The 20,287-nt window shown below is 41.2% G+C and overlaps 1 protein-coding gene across 50 annotated transcripts in view; it reads left to right on the top strand.

Moving 5' to 3' along the window:
• USP28 (ubiquitin specific peptidase 28) overlaps window positions 1-19,639 on the top strand; it is a 69,718-nt gene extending 50,079 nt beyond the window's left edge. For 7 of the 50 annotated variants that reach the window (XM_081544742.1, XM_081544741.1, XM_081544787.1 and 4 more), the window contains 14 exons: window positions 2,723-2,902; window positions 5,204-5,424; window positions 6,376-6,446; window positions 7,887-8,115; window positions 10,089-10,283; window positions 10,869-11,008; window positions 11,167-11,352; window positions 12,324-12,419; window positions 13,127-13,305; window positions 13,402-13,480; window positions 14,624-14,703; window positions 15,234-15,357; window positions 17,118-17,313; window positions 18,413-19,639. In XM_081544742.1, the coding sequence (XP_081400868.1) occupies window positions 2,723-2,902; window positions 5,204-5,424; window positions 6,376-6,446; window positions 7,887-8,115; window positions 10,089-10,283; window positions 10,869-11,008; window positions 11,167-11,352; window positions 12,324-12,419; window positions 13,127-13,305; window positions 13,402-13,480; window positions 14,624-14,703; window positions 15,234-15,357; window positions 17,118-17,313; window positions 18,413-18,588 (2,152 nt within the window). In that variant the 3' untranslated portion in view covers window positions 18,589-19,639. The remainder of the gene's footprint in view (window positions 1-2,722; window positions 2,903-5,203; window positions 5,425-6,375; window positions 6,447-7,886; window positions 8,116-10,088; window positions 10,284-10,868; window positions 11,009-11,166; window positions 11,353-12,323; window positions 12,420-13,126; window positions 13,306-13,401; window positions 13,481-14,623; window positions 14,704-15,233; window positions 15,358-17,117; window positions 17,314-18,412) is intronic. The other 43 variants (XM_081544767.1, XM_081544754.1, XM_081544766.1 and 40 more) reach the window with 14 other exon arrangements.
• The last annotated feature ends 648 nt before the right edge of the window (window positions 19,640-20,287 follow it).

Here is a 20,287-nt window from a genome sequence, read left to right as displayed (position 1 = left end):
GAACAGGAAAATGATTATGTCATAAAATTGAAGATAAGTTTCTTAGAGAAAATTTTTTCCTGAAATTTTGTATAAATATCATGTTAAAATACAGCAAACCTGGGAAGAGTTACAGATGTAAAATGATGGCTTAAAATCTTATGACAGATTATCAGTGCTACAATGCTACTAGAAAGATGTTTCCTTTGGTCCCAGGCAGTCATGTATTAATAAATTCTTTCAACAAACAGTGCTTAAGAAGACATTCACCATGTCTGTGGGATAGACAAGGAGTTCAGAGATGGGAGATGTTCCTTCAGTGTTAAAGGGAATGACATACTGAAAGAAGACCATGGAGAAAATAGATCTTGAAAGATCAGTCAAGTTTAGATAAGCTGATAGCTGAAAGTAAGCCAAAGATATAGATCTAAGGACTAGAAACAGTTATTTAAAGTTCCTCTAGCTTTATATATTTAACATCCTTTTCTTTGAAAGGCAAAACACTCTGTGGCAGGCAAATCCACAGGAGAAATCATTCTGTTTCTCTTTCAAATTAGAGGATGAAGTGTCTTTGCTACATATCCTCTAACATGTGGTAGATTTTGAGTTGCATTATATTTTATTTTTCATTTCATAATGTCCATTTTGATATAGAAACAGACAGTTTTTTTTCTCCCTAGTTCTGTGGCTGTTTCTTTCACTTTATATGAAGTGACTCTCTCCTTTTGTAAATGGAATCCCAGAATTATAGTTTACCTGTACCAGTGAGTCAGCTTACGTACCACTTAGACTGTCCACTGCAGTGAACTGTAGAATTCACTAAAGTGAATCTCTTCTCTTAGGGTAGCATGTGCTGGTAATGGCAGAACATTGGGTATTATTAAAATAATTAATTTGTTATTTTGATTACCTATTGAAGACATTTATTATTTACTGATCCCAAAGAAATATTCAGTAATTTATGCCTGGCCTGCACTGTTCAATGAGTACATGAGTCATAGTGTACATAGGACTTGAACTCTGACCTTTGTCAAGACCTGCTTCCCGTTTCCAGCTTTCTCGCTCTCATTTTTCCTAATTGCAGATTACTCGATCTAAAAGGCAGCAAAGAAAAAAAACCTTGGGTACGTTAGATTGATACAAAAGTATTTGTGGTTTCAGACTCTGAATTTTAAATCAGTATAACTAGGCTCAAACACATCTTTATTAATCAAAGTAGGAACCATTACAATCAACACATTTTTGCCAACAAGAAAAAAGTATGCTTATTCCTGTAGCATAAAAATCTGTGCCTTGGGATTTGATGAACTCTTGGAAAGCATTTTCTGCATCCTGCTGGTTGTGGAAGCGTTTTCCCTGCAAAATGTTATTGAGATGCTTGAAGAAGTGGTAGTCAGTTGGCGAGAGGTCAGGGAGATGAGGGAAAACTTTGTAGCCCAATTTGTTCAGCCTTTGAAGCAGTGTTTGTGTGACATTTGGTTGGGCATTGTCATGGAGAAGAATTGGGCCCATTCTGTTGACCAGTGCTGGCTGAGACGTTGCAGTTTTCAGTGCATCTCATCCATTTGCTGAGCATACTTCTCAGATGTAATGGTTTCACTGGGATTCAGAAAGCTATAGTGGATCAGACCAGCAGCAGACCACCAAACAGTGACCATGACCTTTTTTGGTGCAAGTTTGGCTTTGGAAAGTGCTTTGGAGCTGCTTCTCTGTCCAGCCACTGAGCTGGTCGTTGCTGGTTGTCATGTATGATCCACTTTTTGTTGCACATCACAAACTGTAAGAAATGGTTTGTTGTTGTGCAGAATAAGAGAAGATGACACTTGAGAGTGACAAGTTTTTTTATGTTCAGTCAGCTCATGAGGGCACCCACTTTCTGAGCGTTTTCACCTTTTTAATTTGCTTCAAATGCCAAGCAGTCATAGAATGGTCACTGAGTTCTTGGGCAACTTATCCTGTAGTTGTAAGAGGATCAGCTTCAGTGATTGTCTCAGTTGGTCGTTGTCAGCTTCTGGTGGCCGGCCACTATGTTCTTCATCTTTCAGGCTCTCATTTCCTTTGCCAGACTTCCAGAACCACCACTGCGCTGTACTTTCGCTAGCAGTTCCTGGGCCAAATGCAATGTTGGTGTTGTGAGTTGTCTCAGCTGCTTTGTGACCCATTTTGAACTCGAATAAGAAAATCGCTTGAGTTTGCTTTCTGACTAACATCATTTCTGTAGTCTAAAACACTTATAAACAGCAAGTAATAAGCCATTAGCAAAAAAACATAAAGCAAGAAATGCACATTAAAATGTATAACATAACCACGTTTATTTAAGAATATATTCCAACATCAAATGGCAAATTTCAGCAACGCAAAACTGCAATTACTTTTGCACCAACCTAATAGTTCAACAGCATTATTTTCAGATTTGAGTAATGATAATATATCTCTCTTCCTTTAAAAAATAAGAGTTTACTTTTATGAGTAGAGCCTAAATGTGATGTGAATCAAGAAAAAGCACCACTGTTGTGACTTTGAATAGAAGCCCACTTGAAATGCTTTCTGTCAAGCGTAAAGATTGAGATTGTTATCAGTTTTCACTTTCATAGTTAGAAAACTTTTACTCTGTAGATTAATGTATTAAATATTGTATAGCCTTTAGGGATAAACCTTTCCATTGGCTCTCCATATAATAACGCAGTGAGCCTGAAAGTACAAGATGCCTTGGCACTAGAGTACCATTTTCTCTGCCTCGTAGGTATGTGAAGTATGGCTCGGGCCCAGCCCGGTTCCCGCTTCCGGACATGTTGAAATACGTAATTGAATTTGCTAGTACAAAACCTGCCTCAGAGAGCTCTGCGTCTCAAAGTGATACATGCATGACAGAACCACTTTCTTCAGCGCACTGCCTGAATTCTGACCTGACATCCAAGGAAAGGTAACGGAAACAAGTTTTAAAAATAGCATACATTGGGGTGTTTGGCTTAGTCTGAGCTGTGTGCCATGTTTCCACCTGATGAACACTTGCCCCATGAGAGTTCATGGGCCGTGAACTCTGTCTTACAGGATTTTGCCACTTAAGTGAATCGTTTGTAATTCCCACCCATGCATTTATCTCACCCAAGGGATAGTTGGGGTATTACAGAGACGTCTTGAACTGTCTAGAACAGTGTTCATTCTCTGCCAGGCCCACCTGGCTCTGAGGTCGCTATAAGCTGACTGCCTGGAAGGCCTTCCCCAGAGGAAAACTCAGCCGCTGATTTTCTAAAACATTGCCTTCATTTGTCTGCTGAAGGAGTCTGCACGACTAAGTAAACATCAAGCAAAGGGAAACTTATTTACAAGTAGAAAATTAAAATAAGAGAAAGAACTGGCTAGGAATTGAAGAGGACAACCTACAGGGGCTTATCTGGCAAAGAGCCAGAGAGGCCATGTCACGTGAGCCCTTGATTCTCTTTTAGCTCTACTGTGTGCAACAGCCTTTGTGGTCTGGGGCCACTGGGGCCAGCTCGGATCAAACGTGATCTGTGTCCTGGCTAACAAAAACACTCGAGCCTATAGAAGAGTTTCGACTTTTTTATGTTTTTAAAAGAAACCCAATCATTCCTTCGCTGCTCCTCCCCCCACCTCCCCGCCACGTATTACTATTCATTCATTCATGTGTGTGCAGGGTGCCTGTCTGGACAGAACATACCAAATGATAATCGCGGTTATCTCTAGGGGATGGTGCGAGGCACGGGCTGGAGGGAGGGTTCATTTACTTTTATACTCTATCTGTGTGTGTGTGTTTGGATTTTTGTAGAATGTTTTCATGTCCTTTGTAAAATATAAATGATTTTAATTTTTAAAAAGTGGTTTTATCTGTTTAATAATATGAAATAGTACTGACTGATATTAGATTTTAAAGTTGATCTCTGTGTGTGTGTGTGTAATCTTTTTTGAGATTGAGACATCTCCTCTCGCTTACGTTGGCCTTGTTTTCCCATATGCATGGGTCTTCAGGGAAAAGAGGTTTGCTTCATTATTTTGTATATGGGAGAGAGGCAGGTAGGAAGGGGAGTGAGAGTTTAAGTCAGAACTGGGAAGTTTATGTTCTTCAGTTTTGGTGTGAAACAGTAACCTAGGTACAGTTAGATTCGTTTATATTCCTGCTGATTTGTCTGTGTGCAGTTTTTTTGACTGTAGTTAATTAGTAGATAAATTAACAGTTACTTTACATACCTTATTCTCAGTTTAGAACAATGATGTAAAGTGGTTGACATCCACCTCTTACAGCTGAGTGTTAGATTCCTTACCCGAGGCTACTGACTTCTCCTTGGGTTTAGCTGAGATGTGGTAGAGCTGGAGTTGTCTGCCTGTAAGTTCTGCACCCTGCGCTCTCCCAGAGTGCCACCTAGTTTGCATTCCTGCCTGTTGGGTATATAGCTGATACTATTTTTCTTCTGTGTATTTTGTTCCTGGATCTACCTGTCTATCTCACTTTGCTCAGTTACACCTTGGAAACACGATTGTCGATCCCTTGACTACTCCACTCTCCATCTCCTCTTTTCCATGTTCCTTCTCATCCTTTCTTCTTGAGAAGAAGGTTCGTTGTTACAAGTGGTTAGAGAGCAGGCACCATAGACTTGTAAACTCAGGCAGATGTGAGTGTAATCCCTCCCTCTCCTTTATTAGCTGGGTGAACTTGGGGACGCTTCTTTATTTCTCTGAATCTTAGGTTTGAAAGTTGGTAAAAGAAATGGTGACAGTACCTGCCTCATCAGCAAGCTGTGTTAAATGAGATGATGCCTGTAAAGGAAAGGTTTGGCTCAGTAACTTTATAGAGTAAACACTCACTAAATTGTAGCTGTGCTTTCCCACAGAGCAGCTTGCCTTTCAGAGTGCATTAATTTAGGCAAGGACGTATGTTGGAAATGGAAGAGAAAATAACAACCTGCTCCTGTATTCTTGCCTGGGAAACCCCATGGACAGAGGAGCCAGGCAGGCTACAGTCCACGCATGTATGCTAAGTCGCTTCAGTCATATCCAGCCAACTCTTTGCGACCATACAGACTGTAGCCCGCCAGGCTCTTCTGTCCATGGGATGCTCCAGGCAAGAATACTGGAGTGGGTTGCCATGGCCTCCTCCAGAGCTACAGTCCATGAGGTCCCAAAGAGTCGGACATGATTTAGCAACTGAGCACACACGCATAGTTTGGAAATTATCATCTGAGCATTTTTTTTTTAAATCTTCCTTCAGTACAAGTAAAGAGAGCACGTCTCCGGAAGCTGAAGGAACCTTTTCTTCTTCTGAAGATTCTGTACACGAGTCTAAGATGACAGAGCAGCCACTTACACCTCCCCGTTCTTCTGTGGAAATGCCCGCACACCCAGCTCCTCGAACAGTCACAGATGAGGAGATAAACTTTGTTAAGACCTGCCTGCAGAGGTGGAGGAACGAGATTGAACAGGATATACAAGGTTGGCTCTTTTTGTTTGTCAGATGGTTACTCTTTGCCTTTTCTGTTTGTGTGAATGTGTGGAAATTTGACACCTTGGAGACACGTCCTGTCATTGCCATATACTCTGTTGAATTTGAGGAATTGTGACCTCTTTGGTACCTTTTGTTCCCTGGGAGATTGGGTCAGACACTTCGCTTTAGTAATATAACCATGAAAAGTTCTTCCCTAGATTCCCTCCTCAAATTTTCTGGGAATTCCTGGTTATCTTGGATACACAGTGCCACTCACCTTAGAGAATTTTCTGCGTCTGCTGGGTTTCTTTTCCTGTAGTTTATCTGAACTCTGACTTCAGTTGACTTCAACTTAGAATTTCAGTTTCCTGAATTTCCACTTTTAAAGTTTTTTCTGCATACAGTATGCTTTATTGGCAGTTAAGGAGGCAAAACATATTTGAGTAATGCATGCAGTGTAAAATCACATTATTCAGCATTTTTTCCCTAAAATCCTTTGGCCTTGTCTTGTTTCTCGTCCTCCCCTTCTTTCTCCTTTTATCTAGAGAGCAATAAATAAGTAAATGATACAAATCTAGATACCTCCCAAGTTCTTATTGACAGAAATCTGGCCCTGCCTGTTGCTTTGCCTTCCCTTTTCAGGTGTCTCTGGGACATGTAGTTTATACCCAAGTGACCCATTAAAGTCTGTTTTTAGAGACTGTTTCCTAAGAAATTTTGGTGCCCATTATAAGACTTTTTTTTTTTTTTAGAAATCTTAATGTAGTTATATTAAACTAAAAGCCTTTATAACCGAAAGCACTAGCTGCTTTAAAACTGCATGCTTCCTTATGGTTCATAGAGAGAAGTTGAAAGGGTGAAACCTCAGGTACAGAGAAGCTGTAGTCTTTGCAGAGCTAAAGCTGCCTGTGTGTGACGTGGGATGAAATCATTATAACTTGAGTGTTCTTTTTTAACAGACTTAAAGAACTGTATTGCAAGCACTACCCAGACTATTGAGCAGATGTACTGTGATCCTCTCCTCCGTCAGGTAGAATGAAAATTGATGGGAAAGTAGTCAAGACATGTTCTAATGGTGCTAATGGGCAGATACAGAAAGAGAAGTTGATGGCTTTCTTTGAAACTGAATGGAAACTTCCCTAAGATATAAAAATTAATTTTGGAAAGAAATATGTTTATTATTCTATATTTTAGGCTAAAAAAGAGTAGTGTATCTTCCTTCTACCACCAACAGGACGTAAAACATATTTGTCTTGAGTCTGCCACATGGTATTTTTTCCATATATTGGAAAGGTTTGTTGTTAAATATTAATAAAATTTCTCATAAAATGGTAATTAAGCAGTACAGTGGAGGAAAACTGACCAGGGACTGGTTCCCAATCCTTTCCAAAGTACCGTGATCGTTCATGATCCTTCATTTAGCAGTATGATTTTTAACCTTTATGTCTCTAGTAATTCCAAAAGAGAGGTAGGCAGGGCAGAAATTCTTACTTTCCACATATGTTTTTGTTTAGAATAACATTCTGGGCATAGACGGGGAAGAGGCTGCAGTTAGGGGGCTGTCCTCCACGGGCTTCTGTGTAAATGAAAGACTGTGGGAGGAGAGCCCTGTTTCTAGGGTCGTGGGAAACCACAGTTGTGTTGCATAGCAAGAATGCACCATGTGAATCTTGGGTGTTGACCATTTTCTCTTTTCTATTCTTTAAAAAAATTTACCACCGTAAAAACATATCAAGGTACTGATTAAATGTAATTTTACTTTACTGACTCGCCTTTCTTTCACCAGTACTTAACTTGGCACTTAAGCATTACTCTTACTTTCACCATATTGCTGATAGGGGCGGCGGGGCGGGGAAAGCTTTTCACATTTTGAAACAAACAAGTATGTAGTTAAAAGGGTCTTCACCCCAGATAAGTGGATGATTACCTGCAAGAAGAAATATAAAGACCATGTGACTGATTCATAATGAAACATGCTAACTTAGATTTTAGTTAATAGAAAATTTATTAACTTTAGTTAATAAAACTTAGTCATAGAACAGCATAACTGCTAAAGGTCCCAGGTGTGATAAGCATCTTCTCAACATGAATGGTCATGGTGCTTCTATTTTTAGATAGACTGAGTTTGGAACTGGGGAAATAAATAGGTCTCAGTTATCTTTTGTTTTAGATCTATAATCATAGGAGTTTATAGAATTGAAAGAGGTCTCAAAGAGGTCATCTAGTTTAACTGTCTGATTTTAAAGATTCAGGAATGGAGACATAATTGGGAGATTCCAAGGTTGTGTTTTTTTAGTTCATCTTGAATCAACAAGATGTTTTGTTGATGTGAACCCTACATCAAACACATGTGTAAATGAGCAGTTTTCGTAGGTCTTATGGTTGGGTATACTTTGGAATTTTCGTCAGCTAAACTCCTGTCAGATGACTTTGCTTTAACCTAACACAGGGAACGTTTTCTGAATTGCAGGTGCCTTATCGCTTGCATGCAGTCCTTGTTCACGAAGGACAGGCAAACGCGGGACACTACTGGGCCTACATCTATAATCAGCTGCGACAAGTCTGGCTCAAGTACAACGACATCTCTGTTACCGAGTCTTCCTGGGAAGAACTTGAAAGAGATTCCTATGGGGGCCAGAGAAATGTTAGTGCTTACTGCCTGATGTACATTAATGACAAGTTACCCCACTTCAATGCAGGTAAAAACACTATAAGCAGAGGCCAGGCTTGGGGAGATTTTGTACTTCTCAGGGAAGGGCTCAATCTTGTAGTTTAAAAAAAACAACAACTCGGATTTATTAGAAAGTAAGGATGTGTTTAAGAAATACAAATAGTATAAAAGAGAAGAAAAAGGAAAATAAGTTTGCTTTCCTACTTCCTTGAGCCCAACAAGTATCCATTCTTAGGCTCCTAACGTAGTCTTCTAGAAATGTTCTGTGCAAATGCTAGGTTTTATTTATTGATATCTCACCTACACCCCATTTTTTCCCACCAAATGGGATATTTTTCCATTCTGTTCGGCATCTTTTTCATTGTTTTTCTTAGCAATCTCTCTATTTTTATAAATAGAACCAACTTATTCCTATTAACAACTGTAAAATAATTCCATTGCATGGAATATATATATAATTTATTAAACCAGGCTCCTGTTGATAGACTTTTATGTTGCCTCTAGTTTTTCCCTTTTTTAGTGACATCCTTGTGCGCGTATTTTTTGCACCTTTTGGAGAATAGCTAGATTTTACAAGTGGATTTGCCTCAATGGTTTCAGACTTCTCATAATACTGCTACTAATGCTAACAATAATCATAATTATCATTTATGCTGGTACTTTCCTCCTTACTGCATGCTTTCAAGCTTTATTTCTCTAATAACTTATTAACGGAGGAGGAGGCAGGGCAGAAATTCTTATCACCCACATTTTCCAGCTGAGGTTCTGTACTTGTCATACAGCCAGTAAATATTCTGGTTCCAGATTCTATGCTATTTCCCATATATCTTACTCTTTCTTTCTTCTTTCACATCTGAGATTATACAAAGCATCTTCTTTTAACGTTCAGACTTTACCGTGTTGCATAAGTAAGGAAGCATATAAGGCATTTTGTCTGGGCAGCAAACGATCTTTCTCGTGTGCTTGGTGGGTAGGGGATGGAGAGAATGCTCACTTCACAGTAACTGATCGTCCTAATTGCATGTTTGCAGTGTGAGGGCAGGAACAGCTGCTCGTGGGAGTTTCTGTACAAACGATTGTGCTGGCTGTGGGTGGTACATAGGAGACTTGTTATAACGGGTATGGCTCATCTGTAGAAACAGACAAAAAGTGAGAACTGTCATTTAGTGAAAAGACTAGTTAACAGCAACCAGTATGTGGATTTGCTACTCTTCTGTAAGTTTTTATGATTTGTTTCGGTTGTAGGGTTGGAAAGGAGATTGAATATGTCACTGATAGCCTTGTCATTTTTCATCATAGCCTTTAGTGAACCCCAGGTATTACTGACCGTCTAACTTTTGTATCCCTTTGCTTTCTGGTAGCACTTGATTATGTGAAACTTAAGGCAGTATAAATGTCTTGGTTTTCATTTTCAACTGTCTTGAGATGGATATACTTTGTTATTTAATTCAATTTATTATTATTATTTTTTGACCACACTAGATTGCATGTGGGATCTTATTTCCCTGACCAGGGATCAAACCCATGTCCCCTACAGTGGAAGCTCAGAGTCCCAACCACTGGACCACCAGGGAAGTCCTGGAGATGGATATTCTTATCAGTAATAGGGGCATTGTTTACACTGATAAACTGTTTATCTTGAAATTCCATTGAATCTAATGATTTTCTGAATTCCCAAGAAATGTCTGGTTTGTTCTGGCTACTTTGTCTGTGATTGGCCTCTACTCCAGGTCCTCACTTGTTACCATTGACTGATTCATTTAACAAATGTTCATGTCCCTCCCTTCCAATATGCCAGCCACTATTACTGGGGTACCGTGACTATTGGCCCGATACTGTCAGTACTTCGGACAATGGATGGATTATGTGTGTATTTTTCATTAAAAGTAAGAAAAAAGACAAAGTGTCTTACTTTCTTTTTTTCTGGAAAGGAGCTTTGGTTTCCTTGAGACCTTTTGCTTGGTGGGACTCTGTTTTAACTGTGTCTTTGTTCTTCCTCAGAGGTGGCCCCAAATGAATTAGATCAGATGTCAGGAGAAGTGGAAGCCCTGTCTGTTGAACTTAAGCATTACATTCAGGAAGATAACTGGAGGTTTGAGCAGGAAGTGGAGGAATGGGAAGAAGAGCAGTCTTGCAAAATTCCTCAGATGGAATCTTCCACCAGCTCAGCATCACAGGACTTCTCTCCCTCACAAGGTATTTGAGCAGGGCATTTATGCCAGTGACTTGGGGGAGTTCACGATGCACTCCTGTAGCCAGCCCCATGCACTTCCTCTGAGTGAACCATGCCACGCTTTGCACAGTGGAATTAGATTTGGTGTCACACAACCTGACAGCCTAGCTTGTGGCTGTAGGCAGTCAGTTCTGCTGAGCAGAAGTAATAGCAGAAAGATTAGCAGCTAGCTACCTGTACTTTCACTCTGTTTAGTGCTTGCTTATTTCCCAGGTTGCAGGAGAAACTGTGGTAAGATTAATAGGTAGATTTTATGAAAACTGTTCTGTAAAGGTGATCTTCCTAACAGATAGTTGTTTATAGGAAGCCTTTTTGCCATGAAGAAATACATTGGGAGCACATTAAACTTTACAGAATCATCAGTGACTCCTTGCTGAAAAAGCTATTTCTTTTAGCCACTAATGTCTAGGGGAAATTTACATAATTATTTCAAAAGCTAGTTAGAAGGTTTGCACATTAAACTTTGTATCCAGTCCTGCTTGCCCTGTACAGAGTGTTCTAGTGGTTTTATTACCAGATGCTGATACCTACCTGCTGTTCTTTCTCAGAATCTTCAGTAGCCTCTTCCCATGGGGCTCGATGCCTGTCCTCCGAGCACGCTGTGATTGTGAAGGAGCAGACTGCCCAGGCGATTGCAAACACAGCACATGCCTATGAGAACAGTGGCGTAGAAGCTGCACTGAGTGAGGTGAGAGGGACCTGGAAGCCAAAGTCCAGAGGGGTGGGCTTTCGGCAATAATTGGCACAGTTTTCTCGCATTTCTATTATTCTGTGTCTGCTGCATTTAACCAAGCCCTCTTTATTTCTGTTTTTTTCTTACTCTTTCTCTCCATTCTGCTGCCGCAGCTTAAGGAAGCTGAACCCAAGAAGCCCATGCCCCCGGAAACAAACCTTGCAGAGCAGTCAGAGCAGCCCCCGCAGGCTCGTGACGCAGAGTCTGCTGCCCAGCCTGATGCTGAGGTCTCTGAAGTCGAGATTCCCAGTGTGGGAAGGATTCTGGTTAGATCTGATGCAGATGGATATGATGAGGAGGTACAGAGATGAGTCAGGGTCTAGCTGTCTGTTGTCAGTCTTGTATTTCCTTCTCACGCGACTGAGTATAGCTGTGTAAGGTGTTCAGCAGCAGTATTTTCTCCTTGACACAGGTGGTGGGCGAGAGGGCCTTAGTCACCATCCTGCACTGCTGCCAGCAGGTCTCTACTCAGACCTGTCCTTATGAGGCCACTGTAGAGTCAGGTGGCTCAGAAAGGTAGAATTTAGTCCCATGTGTTGTATTCTGAACAAAAAAATTGCCTTTTAAATTAGGAGTCTTTGCTAATATTAGTCCATTGCATTTCCTCCAAATATGAAAATTTCAGTTGTCTAGTGAGCAGGTCAAATGTGAGTTGACCTTGTTTTAACTCTGAAGCTTCGGGGAGAAGCTGTAGACTTCCAGGTTGTTCGCTGTCTGCCTCCTTTGCAGTTGTCACCACACAGTCACAGTCATGAATCCTGTCCTCAGGTTTCTGTGGGATGTTTTTTTTTTAATCACTGCAAGGTTTTCACTTTATAAAGTCCTATTTGTGTACCTGCTAGTTTCAGATTGTTTCAAATGTGCTGTTCACCCAGGTAAAACTCTGAAAGACTGGTGTATTTAGGATGGACACCCAAACCTCAGAACTCAGTTGGAATTCTCACCTCAGACCTTTCCCCTCAGAGAGCTGTAATTCACCTTGATTGTGTAGCAGTGCCATATCGTAGGTATTTTTAGACATACATCTTTATTCATCTGCTAAATTAGAGTCTATAGGAATAGCTTGTCATGGGCAGGGTCTTGTGGTCGTGCAGAGGGCCAGGGGCTGTCAGTGTTGATCGGGGTGTGTGGGCCTGCCCCGGCAGTGGCTGCTGGCCAGGGAGCACACCACCCTGCTTCCTTGCGGCAGTCTGTACACCTTTCTTTCACAGTCTTCTTTTGAACCTTTCTTCTCTGCTTTCTCTCTGTGTTTTGTGCCCTCTTGTGGTAGGTGATGCTGAGCCCTGCCATGCAAGGGGTCATCCTGGCCATAGCTAAAGCCCGTCAGACCTTTGACCGAGATGGGTCTGAAGCAGGGCTTATTAAGGTATCTCTGTTTTGTTTTTTAAATTCTAATTAAATTAGAATTAGGATTAAATTCTAATCCTTATACCACAGGGATCATAATCATGGGGCAGTAATTACATCAGATGCTAAAAAAGTGTTTTTCATTGAAGTAAAGCGTCAAACTCGCTTCGCTGCCCGACTAACAGCCCAGCTGTTCCACGGCACTGATGGCTCCTCCTCTCGTGGCACTAAGGCAGCCTCGGTGCTCTGTGTCACACCTGGCCTGGAGTAACCTCCTTGTTCTTAGGAGATGCCTGTTAATAAAGCTGTGAATGAGACCGTGCCTGTGTAATTTGGAGGCCATAATATAAGAAAGTAGGCCATGCTTTTTAAGGTGCTTGAATAAAATTTAAGATTCTTAAAGAAATTGCATTTATTTGGATTTTTAAATTTCAGGTCCTTGGTATTCAAAGATACACCTGAAACAATTAAAACTTTTGTTTTTCTGAGCGCTATATGAGGAAAATGGTTTTCTTGTGAGTACAGGATATCTTTGGTGCCAGAGGAGTTTTGTCCTTTTTGAAAGGCAAAGAGATTATAGGTTCCAGTTGCCTCTGTCATTCCTCAATAAGAGCTTCTTAGAAGTCTTCTTAGAGTGATGAAAACCTCCTTAGCCCTAAGGCAGCATTTCTGTGTGTACAAGCCCGCCATGCCCCCTTTTCTGACTACCGATTCTGTCTTCAATAGGCGTTCCATGAAGAGTACTCCAGGCTCTATCAGCTCGCCAAGGAGACCCCCACCTCGCACAGTGACCCTCGTCTTCAGCACGTGCTCGTTTACTTCTTTCAAAATGAAGCACCTAAAAGGGTAGTAGAGCGGACCCTTCTGGAACAATTTGCCGATAAAAATCTTAGCTATGATGAAAGGTGAGGAGGGAGTACTTCGGTGAACCACCCTTCCTTCTATCTTGACTAAGTCCTCCGAAGGGGAAACTGTCATTGCTTTCTTAACTTCGTCCACAGATCGATCAGTATTATGAAGGTGGCTCAAGCAAAACTGAAGGAGATTGGTCCAGATGACATGAATATGGAAGAGTACAAGGTGAGGCCTTCTCTTTCCATCTACAAAGCAAACATATTAATTTCTAAGGCAACCCTAACAATTAAAAAACAAATAAAAATGTAAGGAGGCCAGCTATTGAAACATTTGGGGCTATCATTTATATGTTCTTTTCGTGCGTGCTTGGTCACTTCAGTCGTGTCCAACTCTTTGTGACCGTATGGACTGTAGCCTGCCAGACTCCTCTGTCCATGGGATTCTTCAGGCCAGAATACTGGAGTGGGTTGCCATTTCCTTCTCCAATATGTTCCTCCTTGTATAGTAAATTATACATATGCACAAATACATTTATAATCCAATTTGTACAACTTGTAGTAATACTAATAAATTTTATATATAAGCTATAAAGCGAACAATTTTATGTTATCGCCAAGTGACTCCCACCCCCTCTCAAAAAAAGCTGAGTCAGAATGAATGATCTTTTCTTACTCTTTGAATGGCCAGTTTCTTTGTTCCATTATTCTCTTCTGCTGATCAGCACTTCATTTCCCTTAAATACTCACTTTAGCCTTGTCCTAGGCAATACAATTTGTGACTTCATGGTTTTGGTTTGCTTTAAATAATACAGTTTTCTAATATTTCTGTATTCAAACCTAAATTTTTATGCATTAAAATGCACGCATGACTACAAATTTCCAAAAACAAAACACACCATGTCGGTACAACACTTGTGCGCCACCTCGGTGTGCCCTACCTGCCGCCCCTGGCCCCCACCCCCCTGCCCCGCAGGCAAGCTTAGTGTTGTTCCTGAGGTTAGAGCGGCCTTGACCGTCCGTCTTCCCTCGTCTGAATGGTTTCCTCAGAACTCGGGAGGCCATTCATTCAGACCAGAGCTGAATGACTTCGACGTGGGTGTTGGAGGTTAAGATCCGAAATTCTAAAGCTCATGTGAAATGAATATTTCTGTTCCTCGGCAGCAGGAACAGGACATGGAAAATTAAGGTCAGCAGTAGACTTTTATCATAAATGTCCAGTACTTTATTATCTGAAAGCTTTTGTGTGTCCTGTTTTTGTGCCGGGCCATATGAGCTCCGTAAGGGTTAGTACTGAGTTTGAAGCTTGCTGTGGGGAAAAGGGTAGAAGTAGTTTCGGTCACAATCATGAATGGCTGTCATTCCTTTTCAGAAGTGGCATGAAGATTACAGTTTGTTCCGAAAGGTGTCTGTGTATCTCCTGACAGGCCTGGAACTCTATCAGAAAGGAAAGTAAGTGGCGTCTCATGTTACCGAGCACACTGGTTGTGGATGCCCACCAGGAACTCCGAGGACCACAGCCCCTTCCACACACACCCTGTGTCTCTGCCTTTTTCAGTGTTCTGCTTCACTTTTACACTGAACATCACACATGTGTCTTCATCTTTTATATAATGATAGATTTCTTGGTTGAGAGGTATAAAGGCCAATTTTCTTTGTGATAAATGAAAATGAACTCAGAAAATGAATTTTTGAGTCAGTATGGACTGTAGTGAGCCTCTCATCCACTTCCTTGTTGGGAGAAACAGAAGTCCAAGGAAGTGCCACGAGCCTTGAGCTTCTCGGCCAGTTTGCAGAGGAGCTGAGGCTGGCTGTGGTCTTTGGCCCTCAGGCTTTTCCAGGTGCACCATGCTGCCTCCATGCTTAATTAAGACTTTTCCATCCCTGCAGCCGGTTACATTCTTGTATGAGAGAGTGGTGAGGACTAAGCCCTGGCTTTGGGAAAGGAGCACTGAGATGTTTTTCATCAATAACTTTCTCAGGTACCAAGAGGCGCTTTCCTACCTGGTGTACGCCTACCAAAGCAATGCCGCTCTGCTGATGAAGGGGCCCCAGCGGGGCGTGAAGGAGTCGGTGATCGCTTTATACCGAAGAAAATGCCTTCTGGTGTGTACTCTTTATAAAGCCTGACGATTTTTGTGTTTTATTGTGTTTACCTCTGTTCCTAGAAGCCAGGAAGAAACATAACATAAAAAAACAAAAAAAACCCTGCAGGTTTTAGATTTTTCTAAACCCTCAAGAGTAGTTTTACATTGAAACCCATTAAGTTACTACAGTGAATATCATTCTTCTTCCACCCCTGATAGAAGTTAGGTGAGAACCGCATCTCCCCTGTTTGGTGCCCTTCCTGTGTGCTGCATTACAGCTTTTATCACACACCTCTGTGCCAGATTGTGAGTTCCGTGAGCACAGATCCTGTTCTTAGTCAACCTTTTTCTCTGTGCCTGGCACATAGTAAGCATCTAATAAGCATGTGTTTTATAACTAATAAGCATTAATAATAATATTAAATTAATAATACTACTAATAATATTAAACTAATAAACATTCTAACTAATGTTCCCTAACTAATAAGCTAGTAGATGAGAAGCTTTAGTGATGAAGGCAATGGAACCCCACTCCAGTACTCTTGCCTGGAAAATCCCATGGACGGAGGAGCCTGGTAGGCTGCAGTCCAAGGGGTCGCGAAGAGTTGGACACGACTGAGCGACTTCACTTTCACTTTTCACTTTCATGCATTGGAGAAGGAAACGGCAACCCACTCCACTGTTCTTGCCTGGAGAATCTCACGGACGGTGGAGCCTGGTGGGCTGCCGTGTGTGGGGTCGCACAGAGTCGGACATGACTGATGCGACTTAGCAGCAGCAGCAAAGAGACTCCAGTGTTTAAAAGGTTTGAACCATAAGAATTGGTCCCGCCGTTCTGTTAACATCCTTGTCATAAACCACAGGAGATACAGCCCAGTCGTTTTGCACTTGGCTGCTGCGTGGGAAGGCGCACCCATAGTCTGACTGCCTCCCCAGGGGTCCCTCCAGGTGCTTGTCCTTCAGAAAACTGCAGAAGCGGCTTCCAGGCTAAGCTTGCATTGGGCCTCCCTGCCACCCAGCAGGATCACCCTCCACCAAGGAGGAATCGGGCCCGCATTTCTGCCACTACCTCTTGTTAATACCAAATGGAGGAGATTGAGTTGTGACATGTATGTATCTTAGAAGCTTCATTTTCTGATTATACTTGGATTCCTGTGTCAGTTGAAGATATGGCAGGGCACTTTGAAGCTGAAAAGGGAGCCTTGTAGATTTGATGGACTGCAAATACTTTTATTTTTTAAATCACCAAGTAGAGATCACGTTTTGAACGTCCTGCTTAGCTGCCACAGGAAGGCAGTAATCAGGATTTGGCTTCTTTCCGTCTCTGGCTCTCAACTCCCGGTGTGTGTCAGAATCACCTAAGGGGCTTTCACATGTTGGTGGCCCAGGCCTCTCCCCAGATGGTTAAACCAGTCTCCTGGTGAGGGGCCTGGGCAACACCTTGTCTTCTGCAGGTGATTTTTGATTTTTGGTGAAGATTGAGAACCATTGAATAGGTCTTTTGATAGAAGCAGGTGTTAAAATATGACCTTGACTTATAAGTTTAGGCCACTTGGTCAGAGGCTTTGCTGCATTCAGATCACCTTGGGGGTGTTAAAAAAAAAAAAAAATCGCAGTGCCTAGGTCAGCCAAATACCAATCAAATTGGCATGTCTGGGTTGGGGCATCTGTGGTTTTTAAGGATCCCCAGGCAATTTCAGTGTACAGTGAAGTTTGAGAACTACTTGTTTAAATACTTATCTTTTTGAGACTTTTTTTCCCACTATTTTTTATCTATAGGAGCTGAATGCCAAAGCAGCTTCTCTCTTTGAAACAAACGATGAGCACTCTGTAACAGAGGGTATTAATGTGATGAATGAGTTGATCATTCCCTGCATTCACCTTATCATTAATAATGACATCTCCAAGGATGACCTGGATGCCATTGAGGTCATGAGAAACCACTGGTGCTCTTACCTTGGGCAAGATATCGCAGGTGTGTTGTTTGTTGCTGTTGTAATAATTGCTAAGATGCTTGAGAGTTCTAGAAATGACAGTAGACTCACTCTGTAGCACCGGTTGTCAAACCTTTTTAAGGGATTGGAATCCCCGAGCATATAAATGCATGAAAGTACATCTGCTGTATTGAAACAAGGAACGGGACCCTGAACCCCTGTCCTTAGCCTCCCCTTACCTCCTCTGTGGTTGCTGAATCACCTCCACAGCCAGCCACACAGCGCTGTTTGAAAAAAAATCACTCCACTCCAGCAGTGTTAGACTGCTGTTACTTTTCCATCTGCCAAAATCTGAACTTGAACTTGTAGTTTAAATATAAAAAAAATTGTTTATGCAGCTTGGTTACCTGTCGGTGCCATAATTAAATTTTCCTGTGACTTGAAGTTGCAAGACATAAACATTTTACTAACTATGATGCCTTCAAGGTTAATAAATTAAATGGGATGTTTGTGCCTGTCCAAAGCATTTTAGAAAGGGAGCCTAAAACTAGATATTTTTAGGTGAGTTTGGTTGACTTAGAAAGTTGTTATGTATCCTAATATGAAGCCTCTCTGTTGCTCACTGATGTAAAGATATTCTGTTGATTTGTCAAAGTGTTCAAGTTTGTGATATTTATTGAAAAATTCTATAATAATTAGTAGCTAAGAATTTCATTTTAGTGTTTTCAGTTTTTGTTTAAACTATGTGTGATGTTACAGCTTTACTTAATGCCATGTGTACACACTGGTATATTTTAATTGAAGCATAAGACTAGCATAATCTTTATGGCAGTAGTATGTTTACAGCACATTATATTTATGGTACTTTCTCACATTTTAAAGGATGATTGAATAGAAGACACGTCCATAATGAAGTGAATATATAGTGTTATCCTGCTGCATGTCAGATGACTCAAAACAATGACCTAAAACTTGGCTCTCGTCGGCAAATAGGTCTTTGCTCTTGATTTGGTCTGAAGGAATCGTCATTTGTCATTAGCTGGCCAGAACAATGCTTTGAACTTGGAGGTTGTTGCAGACTTACTAGTTTTAACTCAGATTTATTTAGCTGTATAGTAACCATCCATTTTCTCTCCACAGAAAATCTGCAGCTGTGCTTAGGGGAGTTTCTGCCCAGACTTCTAGATCCTTCTGCGGAAATCATTGTCTTAAAGGAGCCTCCAACTATTCGGCCCAATTCTCCCTATGACCTTTGTAGCCGATTTGCAGCTGTCATGGAGTCAATTCAAGGAGTGTCAACTGTGACAGTGAAATAAGCCCCCACGTGTTCAAGACCCAGCCTGGTCTTTGGTTGACCGTCTGTTGCACAGAAGTCTGTTGTCACAGTGTTTACCCTGGGAAGGGGATTAGGTGGGAAAGTGAGACTCAGATCCAGATCCTAACTATGCTGTGTGTTTAAAGAAGGATTGAAAATAAAACTGCACTTTTTAGGTACAGAATCATAGAAGCGATTTCACAAAAAAAGGCAGGAACCAGTGTATTAAGGCGATGATTTGTGGCAGAAGCCCTGAAATGTCTCTTGTCCCTACAAGACAGCCTGGGCTTTTCTGAGCCTCAGAGTATCCTTCAGGCATAAGTATTTTTGACAGCAGACTAGAAGCATGATTCATCAGGACCTGCACTGTATGAACAGCTACTCGTTATTTTATCAGATACAGATGACATTAAAAAAAATTTAACTGCAAAGGAAGAGATGAAAAAATGGGTTGTTGCCTGGCTCTTGACAGGAGATGAAAAAATAGGTTGTTGATGAGCCACCACCCTTTCACATGTGGGTAGAACATAAGGTCATGTGGCAGTAAGATGCTGAAAAGTCAAAAGAAAGCTGCCTCTCCTTTTCTTTCTTCTATTTTATTTTATATGTTTAAATAAACCAGAAAACCTCATACTCAGTCCTGAGTGAAAGAAAGGAGAAAGCATTAAGGACATCAGATGGAATAGCAGCATTGTGAAACTTGACTAAAGATCACATTTTCATAGTTGTTAACTATTTAAAGGTAAAATTTTCTGGCATCTGAAAATGGCTAAAACACATGGCTAAGGCTGCTGCTGGTCCAGAAGAACATTTTGACACCCTGCCCCTTTTTTCCTTTTGAAAAACGGGGATGTGGGTTTGTAAAAAGAAAAAGAATATATATATATGTATATGTAGAGAGAGAAGTATCCCGTCGACCATTTTTAAAAGGCTCCAGATTGGGTATTGTGTTTTATCCAAATTTTAAAGATTACCAAGGGAATTGTGGGAGGGTCAAAGACTTGCTACAACTATGCAGATTTTATAAATGTGCAATAAAAGTATTTGTTTTACCTTTGGTGTGCAGTATGGCCTTTGTTTATATATGTTCTATTTTGGAAATGGGTGGACTCAGTAAGCATTTCTCATGTTTCAGTTTTTCTTCTTGAAAAGGGCAGATTAAAGGGTTAAGAAGCTTGATGGGAATGAAAAGTATCAACTAAAAATAGTCACAACCTGGAAGCAGAGAGTGGTTTTATTCCGTGGGAATTTTTAGAACTTCAAGCCTGGGAGGCAGCCTCTCAAGTAGCCCTGAGAAACTGCTCCAAGGAGGCGATGGGGGAAGGAGTCAGGTTATATAGAAGTTTGTACCAAAGAGAGGCAGATAGTCTGGACATCAAAGGTTACTGTTAATTAAGGAAAACCAGCTATCACAAGGAGTTTAGTGCTCTTCTCTGTATGGGAAGATGCAAGCATCTGGGCTCACTGAACTCATTCCTTTCGTATGCATCTCAGCTACCTGGGGGCATTGTTCTCCCTTTTCAGGCCCTCTGGGCTCAGAAATGAACATTTGGAGGGCCTGAATCACAGATGGCTGTGACCTCCTTTCTAGATAAGGCAGGAGATACTCCATTTCACAAAGGCAAGTCACTTCTTGAGCAGCACCTAGTGGTGTGTGATCTGTTTTCATCTCATTTGTGCTAGTCGCATTGCATGTAAGT

The sequence above is a fragment of the Giraffa tippelskirchi genome, chromosome 11 (assembly GCF_054371585.1).
Source record: "Giraffa tippelskirchi isolate mGirTip1 chromosome 11, T2T-mGirTip1v1.2.pri, whole genome shotgun sequence".
Classification (NCBI taxonomy): Eukaryota; Metazoa; Chordata; class Mammalia; order Artiodactyla; family Giraffidae; genus Giraffa; species Giraffa tippelskirchi.
This window is presented reverse-complemented; position numbering and strand designations above follow the sequence as displayed.